The 21,507-nt window shown below is 44.4% G+C and overlaps 1 protein-coding gene across 2 annotated transcripts; it reads left to right on the plus strand.

Annotated features, from left to right (window-relative positions):
• Positions 1 to 109: 109 nt before the first annotated feature.
• On the plus strand, positions 110 to 21,436 carry LOC130374047 (ATPase family AAA domain-containing protein 5-like). Of its 2 annotated transcripts, none has more exons than XM_056580611.1 (22): positions 110 to 550; positions 855 to 919; positions 1,022 to 2,787; positions 2,913 to 2,991; positions 3,088 to 3,255; positions 3,446 to 3,569; positions 3,807 to 4,067; positions 4,350 to 4,498; positions 9,494 to 9,644; positions 13,415 to 13,744; positions 14,162 to 14,258; positions 14,634 to 14,716; positions 14,952 to 15,085; positions 15,208 to 15,391; positions 15,654 to 15,827; positions 16,035 to 16,295; positions 16,712 to 16,776; positions 17,253 to 17,442; positions 17,791 to 17,939; positions 19,019 to 19,890; positions 20,255 to 20,407; positions 20,843 to 21,436. In XM_056580611.1, the coding sequence occupies exons 2-22, from the start codon at positions 869 to 871 to the stop codon at positions 20,919 to 20,921; spliced, it is 5,520 nt and encodes a 1,839-aa protein (XP_056436586.1). In that variant the 5' UTR covers positions 110 to 550; positions 855 to 868; the 3' UTR covers positions 20,922 to 21,436. The 2 variants fall into 2 exon arrangements, with proteins under 2 accessions (XP_056436586.1, XP_056436592.1); XM_056580617.1 differs by having other exon boundaries at positions 17,794 to 17,939.
• Positions 21,437 to 21,507: the final 71 nt, after the last annotated feature.

Raw genomic sequence — 21,507 nt, forward strand, 5'->3', positions numbered from 1 at the left:
CTCAATGCGAATGAAAAAGCTAATGAAACATGAGTGAAAAACATAACCGACAGGGGCGCAAGTGTTTACTTTACTTGGCGGAATCCATTTTTGTTTTGGGCGACCCCGTCTCTGTGATTGGACAGAACGTTAAGAGTCAAAGGTTACGTGTATTTGGCGCGGTTTGTGCCTGGCCAGTCAGACTAGTCCGGCGCGAAATAATAAACGTAGTCAAGCAAGTATTATTTTGATGTTAGCTATTGGCATTATTTGATATATATGTGACGAATTTAACTTTTGTACCTTATATTTTACGCCAGTATGTTCTGTTTGGATAATCTTTACACCGTTCAGTATATTGAAGTGTTGAGAGTAAAATGACTAAATCAGCTGCTTTGAGAGCGACGCCTAGCTTGTGATGACTACAATAACTCCTCGGATTCTTTTTCTTACTGGATTAGAAGTCCGATATCGCAAAACCACGGGCTTCGATATTATCGTTTTTTTCTAGAAATAAGGAAACATAAATAAAGGGACCGAGACTGCAACGAAGCCACAACATTCCGACTGGGTAATGTCGTCTTTGTTTTTTAACTGTGTTTCTCTTGCGATTTGTTTATCTATGGATACTCTATAAAACTCCCACTGAATTGTCAATACCATGGATTGTCATATTGTAAATGTACTTGTTGCATAAGAGTCAAGTCAATAATATTGTTTACATCGAATATAATCATGCCAATTAGGAATATATCATTAACAATGTTCCATTTTGAATACGACTAACTTAATAGTAAGTCCTATAGTTCCTATCTCATCTAAGACAATCCGGCAACTGATTCTTTGTTGACGCATTTAACAACCTCTCTCTACAGGTACTCGAAAAACAATGGCTGGTGTTGTGGCAATGGCGGCTGTTATTGAGGACTTTGAGATTCGGGTATCTTTTATCAATAATTTTCGTACTTAACGATGTTCACATACGTAGACTGTTTGTTGCTGAATTCTAAAACAATTTTTTCTCCCAAACCTATGTCGGCAGCGTAAGAAACCCCACAAAGATGGTGATAGCCCTGGTGCAAAGACAATCACAAACTACTTCCCCCCTGTTCCCAAGACCGCAGACAAGCAGTGCTCTCCTCCTCGATCGAGTAACATAATGGACTACTTCAGTCGCAAACCTCCGTCTTCGTCCAAGGAGTCGTGCAGCCCCCTGGAGCAGTCCAAGGAGAACTGTCAAAGGCTACAGTCCATAGAGAAGCAAGCGGGAGTCACACAGCTTCCTGGAAAACCTTCCCAGAAACAGACAAAACGTAAAAGCAAAGTTGCCAGGAAGCTCCAGAAAAATGAGGCCGTCAACAGCAACAGTTCAGTCGATGAAAGCGGTGAGACAATGGGGGAACTGGTCAGAGGTTGCGTCTCCCCCTCCATGCTGCGCAGTGATATCGGAGCTCTTCTCGACCAGCCCTGTGCTGAGAGTTTGACAGTTGACAAGGTCTCAGGCAGAACTAACACTTTAAGCGATGGCCCGACTCAGAAAGTTGGAAGTCACAATGGTTGCTTCAAAAGTGGGAAACCTGGAAAGACTAAGCCTAAGTCTAAAGATATAAATGGCCTGTCACCAGTAGTGCCTCTGAAAGATAAAGCAAAGCCGCAAAGACATCCTGCTGGGAATCCCAGGCGAAAGAAGACCAAGGAGGAGAAGGCAACACCAGCAGGGCCCGCGGCAAAAGAGGCTGATCAGTCCCTGGTTGATGTGAGTATGGAGGTCAACGTGGACGAGTACTCTCGCCTTAACGACAGTACTGTCACAGTCTCCTTTGAGGACTTCCTACAAAGTCAGAACCAGGGGGACGGAGCAGAGGAAGTGGGGGATAAAGGGGAGGCCATGTCGGAGGTAGAGGAGATGGATACCGGAGGCCAGTTGGAAGTTGCCCTCACAAAGGAAAATATAGAGACCAGTCATCAGAACATCTCTCCCCGGACCCTCACCTTTCAAGCGGAAGTGCACGCTGTCTTAATTGAGCCGGTGAAATCTGCCAAGAGATTGGCCTCCATCTTCACCAAAAGGAAAGAAGCTGATATCAGTTTGTCCCCCCCAGCACCCACAGAGCACTTCCCTCCTCCTCCTCCTACTACTTTGCCTCCGAAGCGGAAATCGAACGTGGTTCTGCAAGAGGACGACCTAGAGCTCGCTGTGTTGGAGAGCGCCTCCACACCTAAATGCAGTCAGGCGGAGCGTAAGCAGTTCATGGCTGCCTTCAAGCGACCAGGCCCTGACAGGGCCAAGCCAGGCAAGATCCAGGCCAAGCAGAAGCAGCCCACTGAGACGGCTGCAGAGGAGGAGGTGGAGGAGGAGGAGGCCACGGTGGAGCCGCCAGATACCCCTCCAGATGCCATAGCAGACGTAAAGGAGAACACCCTGGCCAAGAAGAAAACAGCGGCGAAGGAAAATAGAAAGGCCTCTAAGAAGAAGAAGGAGGTGACCCCCTCATCACTCATCACACCCGAGGAGGGACCTGAAGCTGCACTCAAAAGGACTGGAGCCACCGCCACAGCTGCTGGTGCTTGCGATGCCTCCATGCTGCCAGTCAGGAGGTCCAAAAGAGAAGCTTTACCCAGGCAGGCAGCCGAGGCAGAGGGGGAAGCGCATGTCCGGGCCTCCAGGCGCAAGATCAAGGGACAGATAGTGGACCTGCCACAGGAAGGCCCCCTTCAGATGTCCACACCGAAGTCACGCCATAGGTCAAAGAGCATGTATAAGGCACATTTGATTTCTCCACCTGACAAGAGAGGAAGCCCGATCAGGTATTTTTATTTGTTAATCATTCCATGTTGTTGGAATTGTAAAATATGGAATTCATATAGTCATCCAGGCTGTAACAGATGTTTTTTGTAAATGTAAAATGTATATGGTTCTTTTGCATTATTAGGATCAAATTTACCAGAATTCAAAGGATCTCATCAAAGGGTCAGACTGATTTGGAAATAAACAGTCCTCTTGCATCTAAGGTTGGGTTATATTTTCATACATTCATGTCGTAACACCATATCATAAACACATTCCCAAGCAAGCTAACAGACCATGATTGCATTCATCTCATCTAGACACCAGTTGCATCCAAGAAGAAGACGCGGGCCAAGAGGTTGGTGGAGAGGGCCAAGGTAATCAAGCGGCAGAGCAAGAAGACGGCAATGCTGGCTGAGGAAAATACCTCTGTACGGCGCTCCTCCAGGTCTCAGGCCATCAGCAGCAAGGTCTATGTTGAAGATGAGGTACCGTCTATCTGCATCGCCGGGCGATGGTTCAGTGTAAAATGCAGATGTTTATTTCTTATTGTTAATACAGATGTGTTTTGTGTCACCATTCCATCTCCACACTCCACTTTCATACAGTGCTTTGATTTTGTATTATTTTGCGTGCGTGATTGAGCTGTTGGATAATTTAAGGTGTGTGTTTTGTTAGGATTCACTCGTATACATCGAGGATGCCCAGGCGACTCAAAGTGTTTCTGACAGGCCACCCAAGAAAAAGTCCAAACAAAGGCTACGCAGCCTGAATGATGTTCTGGGGAAAGCTACAGCTCAAGGTTTGTCTCTTCTTGTTTGTTGACCGACCCATAGCCAGCATAATCAGACCACAACTGGAATTAGACGGTCCACAATGGAACTTGCGGTATAATGTTCAAGTGGGAAGAAGTTTCAACATCATAAATCCATAAACGTAGGTCTTGAGGGATAATAATAAAAAAAAGTGGACAGTGCCGTTTAACATTATAAATGGCACCAATGGAGTGAATGGAACGTGACTTATTTTTTTCTTTCAGACTCCAAAGTGGCCCCTCTTTTCCAGGACAGGAAGTCGGCAAGGCCGTCCGCAGTTGGGTCCATATTTGACGAGGGCAGCCGGGAGGGATCGGAGAACTCCCTGGACGACGAGGCGTGCCGCGCCCGTCGCCAGTTCCTCAAGAGCGGCCTGCCGGACTCCTTCAAGAAGCTGATTGTCAAGACGGAGGTGACCATGGAGGCCTACGCCCTCTCCTGCTCCTCCTTCCATCCTGTGGTGCACGTGCTGCAGACTCCTAAGGGTACGGCCTCTCCTTCTCACCAGGGCTCCTGAACTCCTCACTGACCCCACCTGCCTCTTAAAAAAAAAAAAGAATTGGCTTGTTCAGTAGAGCTTGTGTCGTTGTCAACCTACAGACATATCGATATCTAGCTTTATCTATATCGGTAGCGCTTACATTCATTGGAGGGGAATAAGTAAGATGTCACTAAGGAAGGTGAAAATAGTATAGCAATTAGCTCAATGTCGTTGTTTAATACACTAGCCAGCATTATGCATGACTGTATGTTGTGTGTTTATACAGATTGTCCTCTATCGACTTTACCTTGGCCTGCGTCCTCCTTCCTGCACTCTGTGAAGGACAGCTGGCGTCGGCCGTCCAGCCCCATCCCATCGCATGAAGGACCCCTACAGCTTACAACTGCATCGGCCCCAAGAACCTTATGTGATAGGGTAGGTTGACTTTCATTCAGTCCCAGTTAGGTTTCTCTGTTTGCTCAGACCAAGTTCAAGCACAAGTACTTACATTTCGGTACTCGCCCATATCAAGTACCGAAATGAGCGACGTTGTATTTGGGAAGCCCAACCTTCCCCAACAAATAACCATGTTCAAAAAGAATTATTGGGTTGGGCTCTACAATGTTACGTTACATAGCATAAAATGGTATCGGGTGAATGTGTCAGAGAAGTGTTTTTAGCATGTTTTTATTCTGAGAATGAAAAAGTACAATACAATGTACGATGTAAATGTAATGCGTACAGAATAGAAATGCCCCAAAAACAGACACACTTCCTCAGATGAAAAGGGGTGATTCAAGTACGGAACACAAACAAAGCAATAAAGTGCAGGAGGACATGTCAGTTAATAAATAATAATAAACAATAATTTTAGGAATAAAATCCAAATCGATTATTTATAATAATAAATGAAAAAGGAGAGGACAGTTGGTTGAGAAAGTTCTCAGTACAACTTGTCTATAAGTCTGCTGAGAGATTTGTCAGTGTTGTATATTTGAGCTCCAATTCAAACAAAATTTGACACGTGGACGATTTCAGCCACGTCCACACGGGCAAAAACAATCTTTCCCCCTCCATTTTCCTTTGATGCGTTTCAGGAATATCTCTGTAAAGAAAGACTCATTGCAAAAATGCGTTGAGCTGTAGAAACGCTGTAGTACATATTCAAGGCGCTCATCCTCCACAAAAGAAAGTGGAGCGCATCAAGCCTGTGGCTATCCAGCCTGCGCGCTGTATACAAACAGCTAGTATTACATTTACCACGGGGCTGTATTTAAAGCTACAAAAATAATACAAATCCAAAAAATTCAATAATAATTCAATGCAACGCTAACGTCGCCCAGCTGGTGAGGGGGAGATGACGTCAGCGTTTGCATTTCAGGCATCCACACGTAAACGCATAGGTCAGTTTTAAACTTTTCCATCCTGGGAACTAGTTTCAGAAAAGTGTGTTTTCGGACAACGAAAATGGCGGATCGGTTTGGACTGTCAGCCCAAATGCACAAGACTTGTGTGTTTTCACCCAAAAATCGGTTCCGTGTGCATGAATCAGTGTCTCTGCATCTAGTGCAGATAACATTGGTCTGTTTTTTGCAACATTTCTCAGAAGTATAATCAGAATTGCATTTTTCCATCTAACATGTCAAAACAGAGTAGAGGGTCAAACAGGACACCAATACACTGTGGGTTGACCAAGCCATCTAAACACGGCGAGACTGTTCTGTGACATCCACCTCTTCACTTCAGCACGCCAGGTTGACCCAACAGGGAGGGCCAAGCTCAGCTCTGAACTATCTCGTGCCAGCCAGAGGTTTAGAGACTACTACTACTACTACTACTACTACTACTACTACTACTACTACTATAACGCTCATCATAAACTCTGTCAGGTAGAGGGCCAGAGAGAATTAATCGATGCCGACACATCTTTCTGGCAAAGTCACACAGCATAACTATGTTTCTTTTTGTGACCTCGGTTAGTCTCCTCCTAGTATCGTTGGTGCCGACCTGAACTTCAATGTTGTCGAAACTAGTGTCGGTGTTTGGTGCATCTAATCGAACTCCGCATGTGGTCTGACCGCATGTCGGCCCCCTAAGATAAGCTTTGTAGTTAGAGTCCTGGCCCAGGGTAGGCAAATGCCTTCGATGGCGTGTTTAGGACAACTTTATGTGTGACAGTCGCCGATGACTAGCGTTTTTCCCCCCGAGGCAGGCTGCTGTCCGCCTTCGTAAGAGGTGCTGCCGACAGGGTTGCCTTGACGGAGCTAGTGCTAACGATGGCATCAGCTCTACGAGTCCGCCTGGTGGGTCTCTTCTCTATACTTTCTGGAGTAGTCTTCTTTATGCTTGCTCCCTTTCCTCCTCTAACTGACAGAAACGTCTCTAGCAGAGCTATCTTAGCTACGAGAAAAGCAGAGCAATGGCAAGAACACCCGGAGTCCATGCTTAACGTGTTTGATGCAGAAGCAGCTCCAACAAGGAAACAGCAAATACGATACAGTGTGTGCAGTACAGGTCGCAAATATAAAAAAAGGATTTACAATGATATCGCTTGACGGCAATACAACTTCACAAAGTGTTTAGCATTATCGACGCTAAGCATCCATGTAACCGAACAAACCAAGCCGGCTAGCCGGAAGTTGTGTCAGCGGCGTCGCACAGCAGCCTCGTGTCGACCTGTGGAGCACAGATTACGAACACGAAAACTTAAAATGTCTTTCTAAACTCTTGGTCAGACTGCGGTGTTTCAGTTCTTGTTTCGTTGCGCACCTTAATGTTCTTTCCTTGTTATAGAAGTGGTTGAAGCACACAATGAAAGGCCTCAACTTTGGGGATTCGCGTTCCGGTAGCGTGTGCGGTGCGCACGGGCGATGGTCGGGGGTGATGTGAATATCTCCCCGAGAGCCTCCATCAGAAAGTCAGCTGTTAACTGTTTCGGCTCCTTGCAGTCTCGCTGCCGTCCGGTATATTCACAATTCGAAGATTAAGTAGGCGCAATCTGTTTTCCAGGTCCTCTACTCAGTCTAGCAGGTGTTTCTTTTGGGATCCCAGGGATTTTACCGTTGCCTCAGCCGAAGTGAATGTTTTCAAAGTATTCTCCACTCTTGTTTCTGTTTCGGTTAGTTTATTAACCCATTTAGGCCTAAAGCGCCTGGAAAAAATGCCTGTAAAACCTATAGGCGATTTCAGAAAAGCCCCCAAAACCTGAAGTTTTTCTAGAAATTCAGCAATTGTGTCAACGCCTACTAAATTACTGATTTCTCAGCCCCTGTAACAGATAGGAACACAATTCAAAAAGTATTTGAGAGCTGACACCTGTGGCTTTCATGGGACATTGGAGTTTTTTTTTACAAATATTTACAATATTTACATACAGGTAGAAAAGTAAATAAAAAAATAAAAAAATATGTAAAAGTGCAGGAACAGCACAAAACAGTAAAAAAAAGTATAATAAAGTGAAATAAGTATATAAGAAAGTAATAAAGTATATAATAACAAACATGGGAAGGGGAACAGACTGGGACTAAAACTGTAAACAGTCTGCGTTTTAAATTACATGCACTTGTATGTGATGACTACTGAATAAAAGTATTATGCATAATACAAATACAATTGCATTCCATCCTAAGAAGTAGCGTAATTAAAAGATACAGGCTATAATTTGGGAATGTATAGTAGCCTAGGCCTTATTGTTCTGGAGATCGCAGTTAGGTGTGAAATTCCAAAGAAGCTCTATTCTTTGGAAGAGCCTTGAACATCCTGCGTACGGGCCCGTCGTTGCCTTGTTACGCCACTGGTGACATTCCAGAGAAGCGTATCTGGTTTTACGGGTGCTTTACGCATCTCCGGGACAGTAATACATCTCTTACATATAAACTGTCGTAATTTCTTATTACAGCATCATCACAATCAATAAGTATTACTATTGATAAGTATAAGTGACATTCCAGAGAAGCTTATCTGGTTTTACGCACCCGGGTGCTTTACGCATCTCCGGGACAGTAATACATCTCTTACATATAAACTGTAGTAATTACTTATTACAGCATCATCCCAATCAATAAGTATTACTATTGTCCTTGCCTCCAGCTGGCCGCAAATCTGTTCCGGGACATATTTCTGGCGAATTGCGTCCGAAAGAGATTCTTACTCTGTTGCCAGTAATCTCTTCGCACCGGCAACGGAAGCAGCCCCATTCCCATAGCCCCATTCCATACTTCTTCTTCCTCGTCGTCATTCACGAACATGTGCCTTAACCATAATTCCCGGTCAATCGGTTCGTATTCGTCATCAAAGTACTCGGCCTCATCAACATCTTCGAAGCCGAGAAACTCCTCGAAATCGCTACCGTCAGAAAAGTCTTCAGTCTCAAATTCCGCCATACTTGCTTGAAGAAATTTCTGAACTAAACTCACGAGGAACAAGTTGACACCTATATGTGTCTATTTTGATGCATTTCATTGGCCCAGAGGCCGACACTTTGGGCAAAAACCCCCCTTATACAGAAAAACGACGCAAACGCTTTCCCGTCCTTAAAGGTAGAATGACGCAACAGCGCCCCCGGCTTTAAAGGTAGAACAGCGGCAATGCTTTCCCGGCTTAAATGGGTTAAATGAGCGGTCTTGTTAACTTCGGAAACAGGTTGAGTGCTGTCTGGAGCATAGCCTGCGCTCGTGACCATGCTGGCTAGCTGTGCCGGTTGCAAATTAGCATAAATTATGTTATCCTGATTCCTGAATAGCTGTTGTTTGCAACGTTTTGATGGCATTTCTTACTTATTAGATTTCTAATGTGCATTCAGCAGCTTGTTGTGGGGCAAAAAGTGAAACGGGGCCGTATTGAAGGTAAATAATGTTAATTAGTCTGGAGCCTCTCCTTGCGCGTCTGCTCACTACATCGTCTAACCCGGAAGCCTAGTATCTGAGAAGTTTGAAGAGTACATGAGCACAGTATTTGGTCTGAGTAGTTGTATCGGTGCATCACTAGTCTCCGTGGCCGTAATGCGCAACTCGCACTCTCCTCTGAGAATTCAGAGGTGCGTGAGATGTGACAAACTGCAGTAGGAACCTTGCGCGACAATCAATTGAATTGGCGAAAGTATTAAATATTAAGCTCAGAAGGCTTCTCTGAGTCTATTTTGCCTGTGTATTGCTTATACATTGCACTTGACACTGAAATAATCTAGATATGTATATAGTTTAGGAGTATCATTATTTTCTGGGTCCCTTGACTATTTTTTGATGGTGGTGAATGAAGGCAGTCCATTTGCAAATTCGGTTTATTTATTTCTGCAGCACATTTTATGCATCTTGTTTTTAAATGGGCTATAAGCAGGAATACATGCAATCATTCTGATAAACATAATAAAATGCAATTTGTCTGCGTGTGTATTACTATTTCTGAAACTAATGGCCCTCATCCTTCCCTCAGGGTACTGGCCAGAGGCCAGAGCTGTCTGACCAGGTCCGTCAGCTCCTCAAGGAGGAGATCATCGCCTCCAATCCCTCCTTCCCCGCCCAGAGGTTCCTCACACACTTCCTCAAGAGACGAGACCATCATCTCCAGCAGACCACTGCCACGGGTCAGTATATAATACCAATCATAAAGCACCTTTCGAAAAGGGTTGCAAAGGGCTTTATGTTAAAAAAAATGTAATGCAATGGAAGTGGAAATACTAGACTAGAGCAGCATCGATGTACATTATTGCTAATTGTTCTCTTCTTGGTTCTTTCTTTGTAGAAAACATGTCTCATGTATACGTGATGAAAAAAAAAACCACTACTACTGTTTAATAGTGTTCATTAGGGGTAAACAAAAATCCTGGTGTGTACAGCAGGGTTAAAAGATACAAACATAAAACTAAATTGGGAAAAATGTAAGTGTTTTACTGTATATTCACATACCGCAGTGCAAGTGAACATTGGCTTTTAGCATCGACCGCTATCAAGATGAATGACCAACACATAACAGAAAATGATAAATTTAGGTTGATGAAAAAAAACGTTTTTATTATTTCAGTGGTTTACTGAACAAACTATGGGTCTTTCTTTCGTAAATAGAAATAGGTATGTTAATACTGCTGCAATATACTTATAAAAATATACCATTGACTGAAAAGTAAATAAAAAATATTCTCAAATAAATACAAATTATAATAAAATGAATACCCATTAATTAATGGAATGTTGTTCTTGAACTGCCTCACATTCGAATTGCCATCTTTTTTTTTTTCACACGACAATAAAATAACATGGTTGAATTGAATGACGTTTTGCGAAAAGGAAACCTACTTTTTTTGCACCATGGTATATTCCTTACACCCTTTTTGCGTTTCTCACCACATTGTTCACACTGGTCATCCTTACCATCGATCATCCATAGTGGCTGAACGATTTGTGAAAATAATCGAATTGCAATTTTTCTTTTTAAAATTCCTTATCTTCTGTATTACACCCCTTGCCCACTGCATCCGTCCGTTGACGGATCTCATTGACTTTGCATGGGGCGATCCCGACCGTTATGTCGGCTCCGTCTCTTGCGTTCAGAAGTTGAGAACATTTTTACTTTTCAGGCTGTGACGGATCCGTCAGCCAATCAGATCGTGGCTACATTTGGCTCCGTCTGCAAATACCACTCGCCCATCCGTCAGACACGCCTTGCGTCGTCCGTTGACGGACGGATGCAGTGGGCAAGCTGCGTTACTCACTAAACAAGCAATACATAATTAGTATGACCAACACAACTTTGGATACAGCAAACTTATAAATGGCCCTCTTTCCTGTAGGCCAGGTCTACGTGTTGATGTTGTAGGCCAGGCCTACATGAAATTAAATGAATTTAATTTATATTATAAACTATTTATTCAACTATTAAATTATAAAATTGAAATAAATATGAATCTTACTAATCTCCTGTCAGTTACAGTAACAAATCACACAAACTTAAGTGCAGAAATATAAAACATATGTGCCTCTACCAATCTAAAAATATGTAGATGACTCAAAGTCTTTGGAATAAACATGTACGGTAATGTATACATGTGCGAATTGACCACATGTTTCGGGTAGTAGCGAAAAACACTGTTATTCGCTCCAGCCCGCTATAGATTTAGCAGTCTGGACAAAATATTTGCGGGATGTCATGCTGTACAGTTTCTTTACCAAAGCCTTAAACCCGGTCTCGTTCACCGTGTTGAGGGGCATCATATCTTTCCCTATAAACTCTGCTTACTAATCGCCTTAGTAATTTTGCGTTTGTATATACCGTATTTTCCGGACTATAAGTCGCGTTTTTTTTGTAGTTTGGCTTGCCCTGCGACTTATATTTCGAAGCGACTTATGTGCCAAAATTGTGCGTACATAATCTTCGGCCGCAAGATGGCACCGTCATTCATTAGGCCTACTACTGAACTGCACTGAGCTGCAAGCCTACTGCACCACCGAATAAATTATATTCTCGTCGTCATCGTCCTCAATGTCCTCCGGTTCAACCAAAGCTACCCCAGCCTTAGCTGCAATGTTGTGCAACATAGCTGTCACACATATCACAGCGCATGACTTGGCCGGCGAAAACTGGAGCCGTCCGCTGGACTTGTGAGCGCAACTTCCACCTCCCGATCGTGCGCTCAGGTTTAGGACCGCGGCGCATACCCGTCCGGTGGAATCCCGGTGACACTGAATTCGGTATACTCTCAGAACTACGAGTGGGACCGACACACCTATATTGCTATTGCAATTTTATTCAGTCTCTCCAGATTAAACGTTCTTGTTTAAATGTTTAAAAATAAATGCGACTTATACACCGATGCGACGTATATATGTTTTTTTCCTCGTCATGGAGCATTTTTTGACTGATGCGACTAATACTCGGGAGCGACGTATAGTCCGGAAAATACGGTACTCATTTCGGTCAGTGATGGCTGCCGGGTGGTATTCAGCCTTCTTGCCTGGTTGTAGGGTTCTTTTATGTTTTTTTTTTTTAATATATATTTCAACCTCTGTTAAATATGCATTGATCATTAATCTCGATAGCGGTTGACGCTAAAAGCCAATGTGTCAAACTCTAATCAATAATTACCTCAAAATACCTGGAAAGGTTTCCTGAGCCTTTCAATGGTCTCTCAGTCTGATTCAGTGGGCATCACAATCATTGGGAAGCTTGCTGACTTGACAGTTGTGCAGAAGACAGTCACTGACAGTCATTGACACCCTCCACAAGCAGGCAAAAAGATCAAAAGATCCCCCTTAAAGAAGCTGGCTGTTCACAGAGAGCTTTATCCATGCATTTTCTTAGAAAGTTGAGTGGAAGGAGACATTCTGGTAGAAAAAGGTGCACAAGCAACAGGGATAACTGCGGCCCCGAGAGGATTGTCAAGCCAAGGCCATTCAAAAATGTGTGGGAGCTTCACAAGGAGTGGACTGGGGCCGGAGTCAGTGCACCAAGAGCCACCACGCACACACATGGGCTACTACAACCGTCTCATTCCTTGTCTCAAGCCACTCCTGAACCAGAGACAATGTCATGACATGGGAAAGAGAACTGGTCTGTCGCTCAGTGGTCTGTCGCTCATTTAATTTGGAAATCAAGTATACAAGAGTCTGGAGGAAGAATTGAGAGGCACAGAATCCAAGTTGCTTGAAGTTCAGTGTGACGTTTTCAGTCTGAGATGATTTGGGGAGGCATGTCATCTTCTGGTGTTGGTCCACTGTGTTTTATCAAGCCCAAATTCAACGCCGCTGTCTACCAACGTTTTAGAGGATTTCATGCTTCCTTCTATTGGCAAGCTTTATGGAGATGCTGATTTCATTTTCCAACAGGACTTGGCCCCTGTCCACACTGCCAAAAGTACCAATACCCGGTTTAATGACCATAGGATTACTGTGCTTGATTGGTCAGCAAACTCGCCTGATCCCCATAGAAAATGTATATTATAGGTTTTATCAAGAGGAAGATGAGAGACACGACGCCCAACAACGGAGATGAGCTGAAGGCTGCTATCGAAGAAATCTGGGCTTCCATAACATGTCAGCAGGGCCAAAGGCTGATCAACTCTTTGCCACTCCCATTGATTAAGTAATTCATGCAAAAGGATAATAAGACCATACTGAAGATTTTCGGAACGATTATGCATACCATTCAGACCCCTTGTGTTAGGGTTTTGCAATTAGTTTTTTGATGTAACATAAAATATTTGCATATGTCTGCCATTTCTCTGTCCTTTACTACGATCATACAACCTTAATACTATTTATATTCTAGAAACTCGACTAAAGAACATGGTCCATATGTGGTGGTCGCAAGCAAAAACATTAATGCAACACAAAAAGTGAAATGTTTTGTGTGCCGTTTCAGGAACCATGCCAGGACCTTTACCAGTACCGTTTGGGGGGAAGAGGAAGAGGGTGACTGAAGTGGAAACCTCTGGGAAACAGGCGAAGAAACAGAGGTCCGTCCGCACAGAGGAAGAAGAGCAGCACGCCATTCCCACGCCAAAGCCTGAGCACCCCAAGAGAGGCGGTCGTGGCAGGGGTGGCCGCGCCCAGAGATGCAAGCTGCAGGAGGTGGAACAGGAACTGAAATCACAAACTGCATTGGAGACTGCTTCTACTCCGGCTTCTTCCCAGGAGGGCTCTGTGATCGTGCTGGACGACTCTCCTCTGGCTGGCAGCGACGGCAAGGAAGGTGAAGGAGATGGTCCATCTTTCCTCCAAATTGAGGGATGGGCCTTCACGATACTGATCGTGAAGGCCTGACTCGGCCTCAATCTTATCGGTTGACCAGAAATGATCGTTAATGCAATCCTTTGTCAGAATATCATTACGTTTTGCAGCGTTTCACACTTATTTGATCATGATTTTGTATGTTTTTCCATAAACGATAAATGATTTTTGGTTGTGGACACATCAGTATTCATGAAGAGGACAGAAAATGTCGAACACTTTCCCAAATTGAAAAATAAAATGTATAGCTGTAGTCCACCGTTAGTGTAATTTCAGCACACATAAATTATATTATCCTGTTCTGATACAAATTAGAGTGCTTGCAGAGAAATGTTAAGCGTTAAGTGTGTTAATTATTTTATTTTTTTAATATTTCTAGATTTAATGAAGGAGGAGTTGTTGTGGACTGAGAAGTATCAACCTCAGAACTCCAGCGACGTCATCGGCAACACCGCCTCAGTCAGGAAACTGCATGGGTCAGTCGATGGATTGCGCTGCCTCTGTCTGCTCTTGCCTACTACTGCCCTACCTCTTACTGCTCTCTCTGTCTGCTCTACCTCTGCCTGTACTTCCAGCTATACTTCTGTGTACCACTGTGTCACTGAAGCACAGTCAACAGACAAGCATTGTCAGTGGTGAAATATCACAGACTGGCATTGGAGCTTTTCGCATTAAAAAACACTTTAATCCTTTTATTCAGAATTATTTGTGTTTACTTGACATACCCTTCTATGTCAGGGAGTCCCCCAATCGCAATGCTTGGTTGCCACTGTCATGGTTCTGAAACGTATCCTGTTAGTAGGAGTACTCTGACAACACTGAAGTGAAGCCTTCTGTTGTCTGTCGTCCAGCTGGCTGAAGGAGTGGAAGCTACGCACTGACCGTGAGGAGGGGAAAAAGCAAAAGGATTCAAGACCAGAAGAGATCAGCAACGGTGAGAGAAGCACAGTTTAATGTTTTTTACTTTTACCTGACATTTACCGCTCCTTTTTTACTGCTCTCCACATATGACATTGTTGTACTGCTGTGTGTTGTACTCACGGAAATATAATATATACACTTAAAAATAAGCTATTACAAAATACTGTCAAGAGGACTTTAACATCCCATCTGGTGGCATTTATAACACAGAGTTAACACCCAGCGGTCCTTTTTGTGGCGTCCTCTAGACTCGGACTGGGGGGGCGAGGACCCCTCCCAGGACCAGGAGGACATGCTGTGCAACACTCTGCTGATCACTGGACCCACCGGGGTGGGCAAGACCGCTGCCGTCTACGCCTGCGCCCAGGAGCTGGGCTTCAAGGTGAGCTCAGCAACGGCAGTTTTCCCAGACATGCATCCACTAGTGGCACTACTCCACCACTGGATTAGTAGCACCTCTGCAGGCAGCCCTGAAAGTGTCTGAGCTCCTCCTCCCCCCGGTAGGTGTTTGAGGTGAACTCGTCGTCCCAGCGGAGTGGCAGGCTTATCCTGTCCCAGCTAAAGGAGGCCACTCAGTCCCACCAGGTGGACATCCAGGGGGTCAACGCCCACAAGCCTACCTACTTCAACAGCTACAGCAGCAGCATCAGCAGCCCCACAGGCTACACACGGCCCGGCTCGTCCCCCAGTAAGAACCACAGTTGGTCAGGCCAGCAACCGTTGACTCTGGTTGATTAGACAAGATAGGTTGTTCTCTGTTAATCCAAGACAAGAAATGTTGGCTTTGTTTTCATCTAATTATTAAAAATGAATATACTCGAGTTATCTCATTTACATTATGAACAAAATAGTTATAATCATTAAAAATGTATGCTTTGTTTAGTGTCTTTTAAATATTTATATTATCATAGTTTGGGTTCTGATGGAGATGATATCTCTCGTCCTCATAGGGAAGGTGAACTCTCCTCGCAGGGTGGTCTCCTCCCCCAGTAAGCAACCCCAGTCCCCGAGGGGAGCAAAGCGGGGTTCCCTAGCCCCTACTTCCCTGGCCAGCTTCTTTAAAATGGGACGCCCTAAAGGCAGCAAGGAGGCGCCCGTTGCGAACAAGGCGACTCAGCGTACTGGTGAGATGCAATTCTTCTTTAAGCATGAACATTGCTGCTAGCAAAGGGTATTTCGATCTGAAACCATAATAATTGATAGCAGTGCACCGTTAGGCATTGAACCAAAACCCCTGGCTGTGTTACTGCCACGGCTCTACCAAATTTAACTTTGGTTACACAGCGACACATTACACCAGATTACATTACCATTTACTCTGTCCTCCAAAGCGGCTCCAAATGAATCCATGAAGCCTGCTGACGGTTCCAGTAAGTTGAAGGAGCCGTTGAAAACGCCCCTGGCAGCCAGGGGGGCCGGCGGCGGGGGTAAGGAGTCTTCTAGCAGCCGCGAAGAGCAAAACAAGAAGACGGCCACCTCGCTTATCCTCTTCGAGGAGGTGGACGTTATCTTCGATGAGGACCACGGGTTCCTGGCGGCCATCAAGACGTTTATGACTACCACAAAGAGGCCCGTCATCCTCACTACCAGCGGTCAGTAGATGGCTCAGTACAGTGGTTTAGGTTGCTGTCCCCACAGTGGTTAGTATATGGCTTAGTACATTATTATAGGTGTGACCTGTACAATTTTTCCAGTGCTACTAAATCTTAAATCCGAGTTACAATGAACATCAATAAATCCACCTTCGTTCTTGTGTCACTCCGTAACTAACCAGTTATCCTAAATGATGTAACAAACATAATAATTAGTATATATTTTAGTACAGTATTTTAGGCCGCTGTCCCCACAGTGGTTAGTAGATGTTTTAGTACAGTGTTTTAGGCTGCTGTCCCAACACTGATTGCTGGCTTTCGGGCTAGGTAGGGTTAAGAAAATGGAAAATCTTGATGGGATACAGACCTTTAGTTGAGAGAGTGAATTTTTTTGGTTTAACTCTCTACATTTTTAGATCCCCACTTCAGCACCATTTTTGATGGCCACTTGGAGGAGATTCACTTCACAACGCCTTCTATGGTGAGCCATCGATTTGCATAGAGCTACATCTCTGTTTTTCTCTTCCATTGTTAGAGTAGGAACGTGTGCCAAACCAAATAGCATTTAGTAATATACTCGACTCTTGGGTGAGATGACATGCAGGGAATTCAGATATAATGAATGCCATTATGGGCAGATACGGATTGTGCAGTCTCCAGCCATTGGGGTTTGAACCAAGAATATTTCAGCTGGTCATCTTGAAGGCCAAAGTGCACAGCCTGAATTTGCCTTGAATTTGTAATCGAGTCAAATCATTTTTAACGGGGCAAAGCACACAGAATGTACTCCAGTCTATTTTGGACGCCGACATTTAAAGAATATTAATTTGCATCCCGTGTGCTTTGGGCCTTAACACTCTAACCACCACAAGGCCATCCTGCCCACATCATTTTGAAACTGAAAACATGGGTTGTAAAATTCTTTGCTAAACATGAATTTTGTCTGCTTGCTGGCAGGTAAACGTGAGCAGCTACCTACGTCTGTTGTGCCTGACGGAGGACACGAGGACAGACGCCCAGGATGTATCCACCCTACTCAGCCTCAATAACTGTGACATCAGACAGAGCCTGCTGCAGCTGCAGTTCTGGACTTGCAGCACTGGGAGGCGTCACAGAGCCAAACAATCAGATCAGTTGGATGGCATTGGTTAGTCATCTCTGGATCTCTCTGGGAGCGCTGAAAACCAAAATGTTAAAATGTCTACTTGTTGCTATCGCAGTGTCAGGATGACCTTGGATGTACAGGTTATTAGTAGAGTTTTTGTATACTGCTTTAAACAAAAAGAAAAATCTGACCCTACACATGAAGAAAGTTATGAGTCAAGTTTTTTTTGTATAATGAAACAGCATTCATTTTAATACCATGACTATCTCGACAATCAAGGACTAAATATGAAAACCATGTCTGACTCAGTATCTGCTGTCGATGACTTCAATAAGACGTTCATAACTGTCTTGTCTGATTTAGTGTACTTTCCTGTGTCGGCTACAAAAGCAGAACTGAGAATCAAGGAGCCAGCGTGTGTGTCCTCCTTGGGCGGCAGCGGCCCACCAGACCTCCCTCTGTGGGACACGGGCTGTGCTGAGAGCATGCTGGGCCTCGTGAACGTCCAGCCCCAAGGCAGTGTCCAGGACCGGCTCAAAGTAAGCTGGGACACTACTGTACTACAAGTACAGGATAGTAATCGATGCAAGAGAATGAAAATAATATGAAATGTCTATTGACTAATAACTTCCACATTTTATTTCACTGTGTATAAGAGAAGTGGATAGTTATATGCAAATTATAGTTAACTTTATGAGGTTATGGTCGGGACTAGGGATGCAACGATTATAGATACTGATGGTACGGTTATAGTCTGAGGGAAAAACCCAGTTTGACAGTTTCATGATTATTACGCATTCATTATTTAAAACTACATTACTCATTTCTTATCTATTTAAATTAATTTATCGGATTTTACCAGATTTGACCAGAGAAAATCCTTTCTATTATGGTTTTGTTAGTTTGTTACAGCTTTAGTTTAAGATGCTTCATTTCACATTTGTTCGTTCTGTCTGAAGGTTCTGGAAATTATCTGTTAGTTAAATTATTGAAACGTGTGTGTGTGTGTGTGTGTGAGTGTGACGTGTGTGTGTTACCATGAGCCTTATTCACACTCACATTTAGGACCGATTTCTGTACAAGTTTTTCTGGCAGATTTTCCTTGGGTATGGGCCCTCGCCTAAAGTTGAACTGTATGGTGTTAAAGGCACCCAGTGCAACTTTATGTAAACATTCAATGAAAAATAAACATTCAATTTCTAGTCTTTTTTACACGTAGTAAGTTTCAATAACTCCATACCATTACATATCGACATTCAAGGAGCAAAGATGAGACGTTGCTGTGTGGTGAGAACTGATAGAAAATCGTAAACAACAACAATCGCCGGTGGGGAGAAGCCATTTTTCCATTGACTGGAAGCCTGCTTTATTATTGTAGGTTACAAAAAATAAAGAAAATGGCGGCATTGTTGTTGTTATCGATTTTCTATCAGTTCTCACCACACAACGACGTCTCATCTTTGCTGCTTGAATGTCGGTATGTAATGGTATGGAGTTATTGAAACTTACTACGTGTAAAAAAGACTAGAAATTGAATGTTTATTTTTAAGCCTCGAAAGTTGCACTGGGTGCCTTTTTTAAATGAAATGTTTTTTTAAATGTGTTTTGTCCTCTGAAGGAGACTGCGGCCTGCTGGGAGCTGGTGGCGGACTGCCGGCGCCGCAGGGTGGACCTGCTCTACTCAAACATGCACACCCTCCTCCCGCTGCCTGTCACCCGGCTCCCAGTGACACCCCTGCTGACACCAAGCCAACCCCGACCGGGGCCAACGGCCCTGTCCGGCACCTCTGCCCGTCAACGCTTTGAGGCCCCGACGCTCCCCTCAAAGGCCCTGAAGGCGGCCGAGCTGGTCAACGCCCTAAACGACGGCAGTCCGGTCAAAGTGTCGCAGAGGATGAGGAAGCACAAGAGGCTGGCCAAGAAGGACCCGTTGCACTCGGACTCGGAGGACGACTTCCTCGCTCTGGCCGAGCCTGCGGTCACTGCGCCGTGCGAGGCGGAGGCGGTCTGCGCATCAGGGGCTCTGGACCCCCTTCAGCCTCCCCAGAGGCGGAGGAACGAACCTCTGACCCCCCAGCAGAGAGCCGTCAGCGGGCCCGTCTCCCACGGCCTCGCCGCCATCGCCGATTTCCTGGAGGACATGTCCTTCATGGATGCCTGCTCACCGACGGGGGGCGTCGGAGGAGGGCGGGGACGGGGCCCGTGCGTCGCACAGCGCCCAGCGCAGGTGAAGGACGGCATGGTGGACGAAGCCAGGCTGGAGGACCCCGGGCCCGGCAGCAGGGAAGCGGAGCGGGCTGTGGAGATCCAGGCCGCCGTGGAGTCCATGAGCTTCCAGAGGTGCCGGGCAGGTCTGACTGAGGCCCAGGGAGAGTCCCAGGCCCTGGGAGGAGGAGAGCTCGGGGAGCAGGCGGGGCTGGAGCTCAGCCTCCCAGTGGCTGACCATCAGAGAGGGTTCAGCCTCACTCCTCATCCTCCCTGCCAACCAAAGTGAGTCCATGTGTCCTCTGCTGTGCTAATCAATGACGTTTACTTGGTATATGTTTTACTGTTAGAAGAATTGCTCTTGGGCCAAACCCATCTTTCTATATTAGAGATGCATCCTTTTTTTTATCATCTTTACATGTTCAATCTGATCAGGTCTTTCACGTACAGGATAACTTTTTGTACTTGTGATGACAATGAATACGATGACAGTTCATCATGTTTTTCTAAATAGAGGCAGCCTTCTTGACGCGCCGATAAATATAATTCATATATTTTTTATATCAAAGCATAAAAAATGTGTATCCAATGGACAATATTTCTAAGATCGCACTATTATACCAAACTATTGATTGTGTCTGTGTTCCAGGCTGCTCCAGAAGTGCATGGAGTTGTTGCTACTGTCCCGGGGAGTGTTTAGTACGCTGGGCAGCAGACCCGAGCTCTCCCTGGAATACCTCCCCACCCTACGCACCATCTGCAGAGCCGAGCAGCTTAAGGAACAAGGAAAGGTGAAACGAAGGTGAGCTCCATTTAACAAGCTGCTGGGGTCTGGACCGTGACACAATCTTACTTATTGTCTTCAGAAATATGCATTTGGCTCAGCCAAAGTTTCTTTTCTGGATAGTGTCACTGAAAATCGACTATTAATTTGTGGACTAAGATGTGTTTGCGTGACCTTAGCTGTTAAGAACGTTTGTCTGTGTGCAAGAAGTGGAATAGTGCTTATCTCGGATGCCGTGTGGTGACTAAAAGGAACCCAGGTTTAGCAAATCAAGGCGGTTTGATGAGCAAACCCAGGTAAAGGAAACGTGTTGCTTTTTTAAAATGCATGTATGTTAAAGTGTAACAGATGCAGAAGAAGCCTAAATACAAGCACAGCACACAAATATATAATCTCAGCCCGCTCACGGTTACAAAAAGACATTGATTCATATTATTTTTTCTTATGCTTTAGGTTTCTGCACTACCTCGACCTTATCCACCTGGGTCTCTCCCGGGACACCCTGCAGCATCTGGCCGGGGACTTCCCCTGAACACCTGGACCCTTAAGCTCTGTTCTTCTTAAGCTGGCATCAGCTGCAACTGTTCATGTGAAGGAAGTGTTAAGTTAAGTTTAAGTGTTTTTTTAGGCCACAGGTTAAGACCAATGAGTACACTTCCACACAGTACACTTTGTATTAAAGCTCAAATGTTAAAGTTCACTGTAAAAACAATAAAAAAATCATATAAATAACAATGTGCAGTCAAATTATACTTAATAATAATAATAATAATTGGTTTTAGGACTTGTATACATTGGTTATTTATGTGTGTGTTTGAGAGAGTTGTACATTAGTGTTTGTATGTTTTTGAAGTCACATTTTACAATTGTAATTCACACAAAGTAACAGATCTGGTGCTAATTTGTAAAATAATGTAGTAAAATTGTGACCTGTAAAATAGTCGGTGTAAAAAAGGATGTTTGATTGTGACGCATCTAAACTATTCAAAAGTAATGTCAATGTATTATGTTGTTGAAATAAAGTTGACCAAAAAACATAACTTTTGACGTCTACATGCTACATACTAGATGGATGTAAAAAATTTGAAGAACCCGGTGGCAACCCCCTACAAGTGCTC

Source organism: Gadus chalcogrammus, chromosome 2 (assembly GCF_026213295.1).
Source record: "Gadus chalcogrammus isolate NIFS_2021 chromosome 2, NIFS_Gcha_1.0, whole genome shotgun sequence".
Lineage (NCBI taxonomy): Eukaryota > Metazoa > Chordata > Actinopteri > Gadiformes > Gadidae > Gadus > Gadus chalcogrammus.

What these genes read in the sequence shown, in the direction of transcription:
- LOC130374047 (XM_056580611.1), top strand. Translation starts at nt 869, where the DNA reads ATGGCTGGTGTTGTGGCAATGGCGGCTGTTATTGAGGACTTTGAGATT. An exon ending in TCAGTCAGGAAACTGCATGG is followed by an intron (nt 14,259 to 14,633) that starts GTCAGTCGATGG and finishes TCTGTCGTCCAG; the next exon opens with CTGGCTGAAGGAGTGGAAGC. An exon ending in CGTCATCCTCACTACCAGCG is followed by an intron (nt 16,296 to 16,711) that starts GTCAGTAGATGG and finishes CTACATTTTTAG; the next exon opens with ATCCCCACTTCAGCACCATT.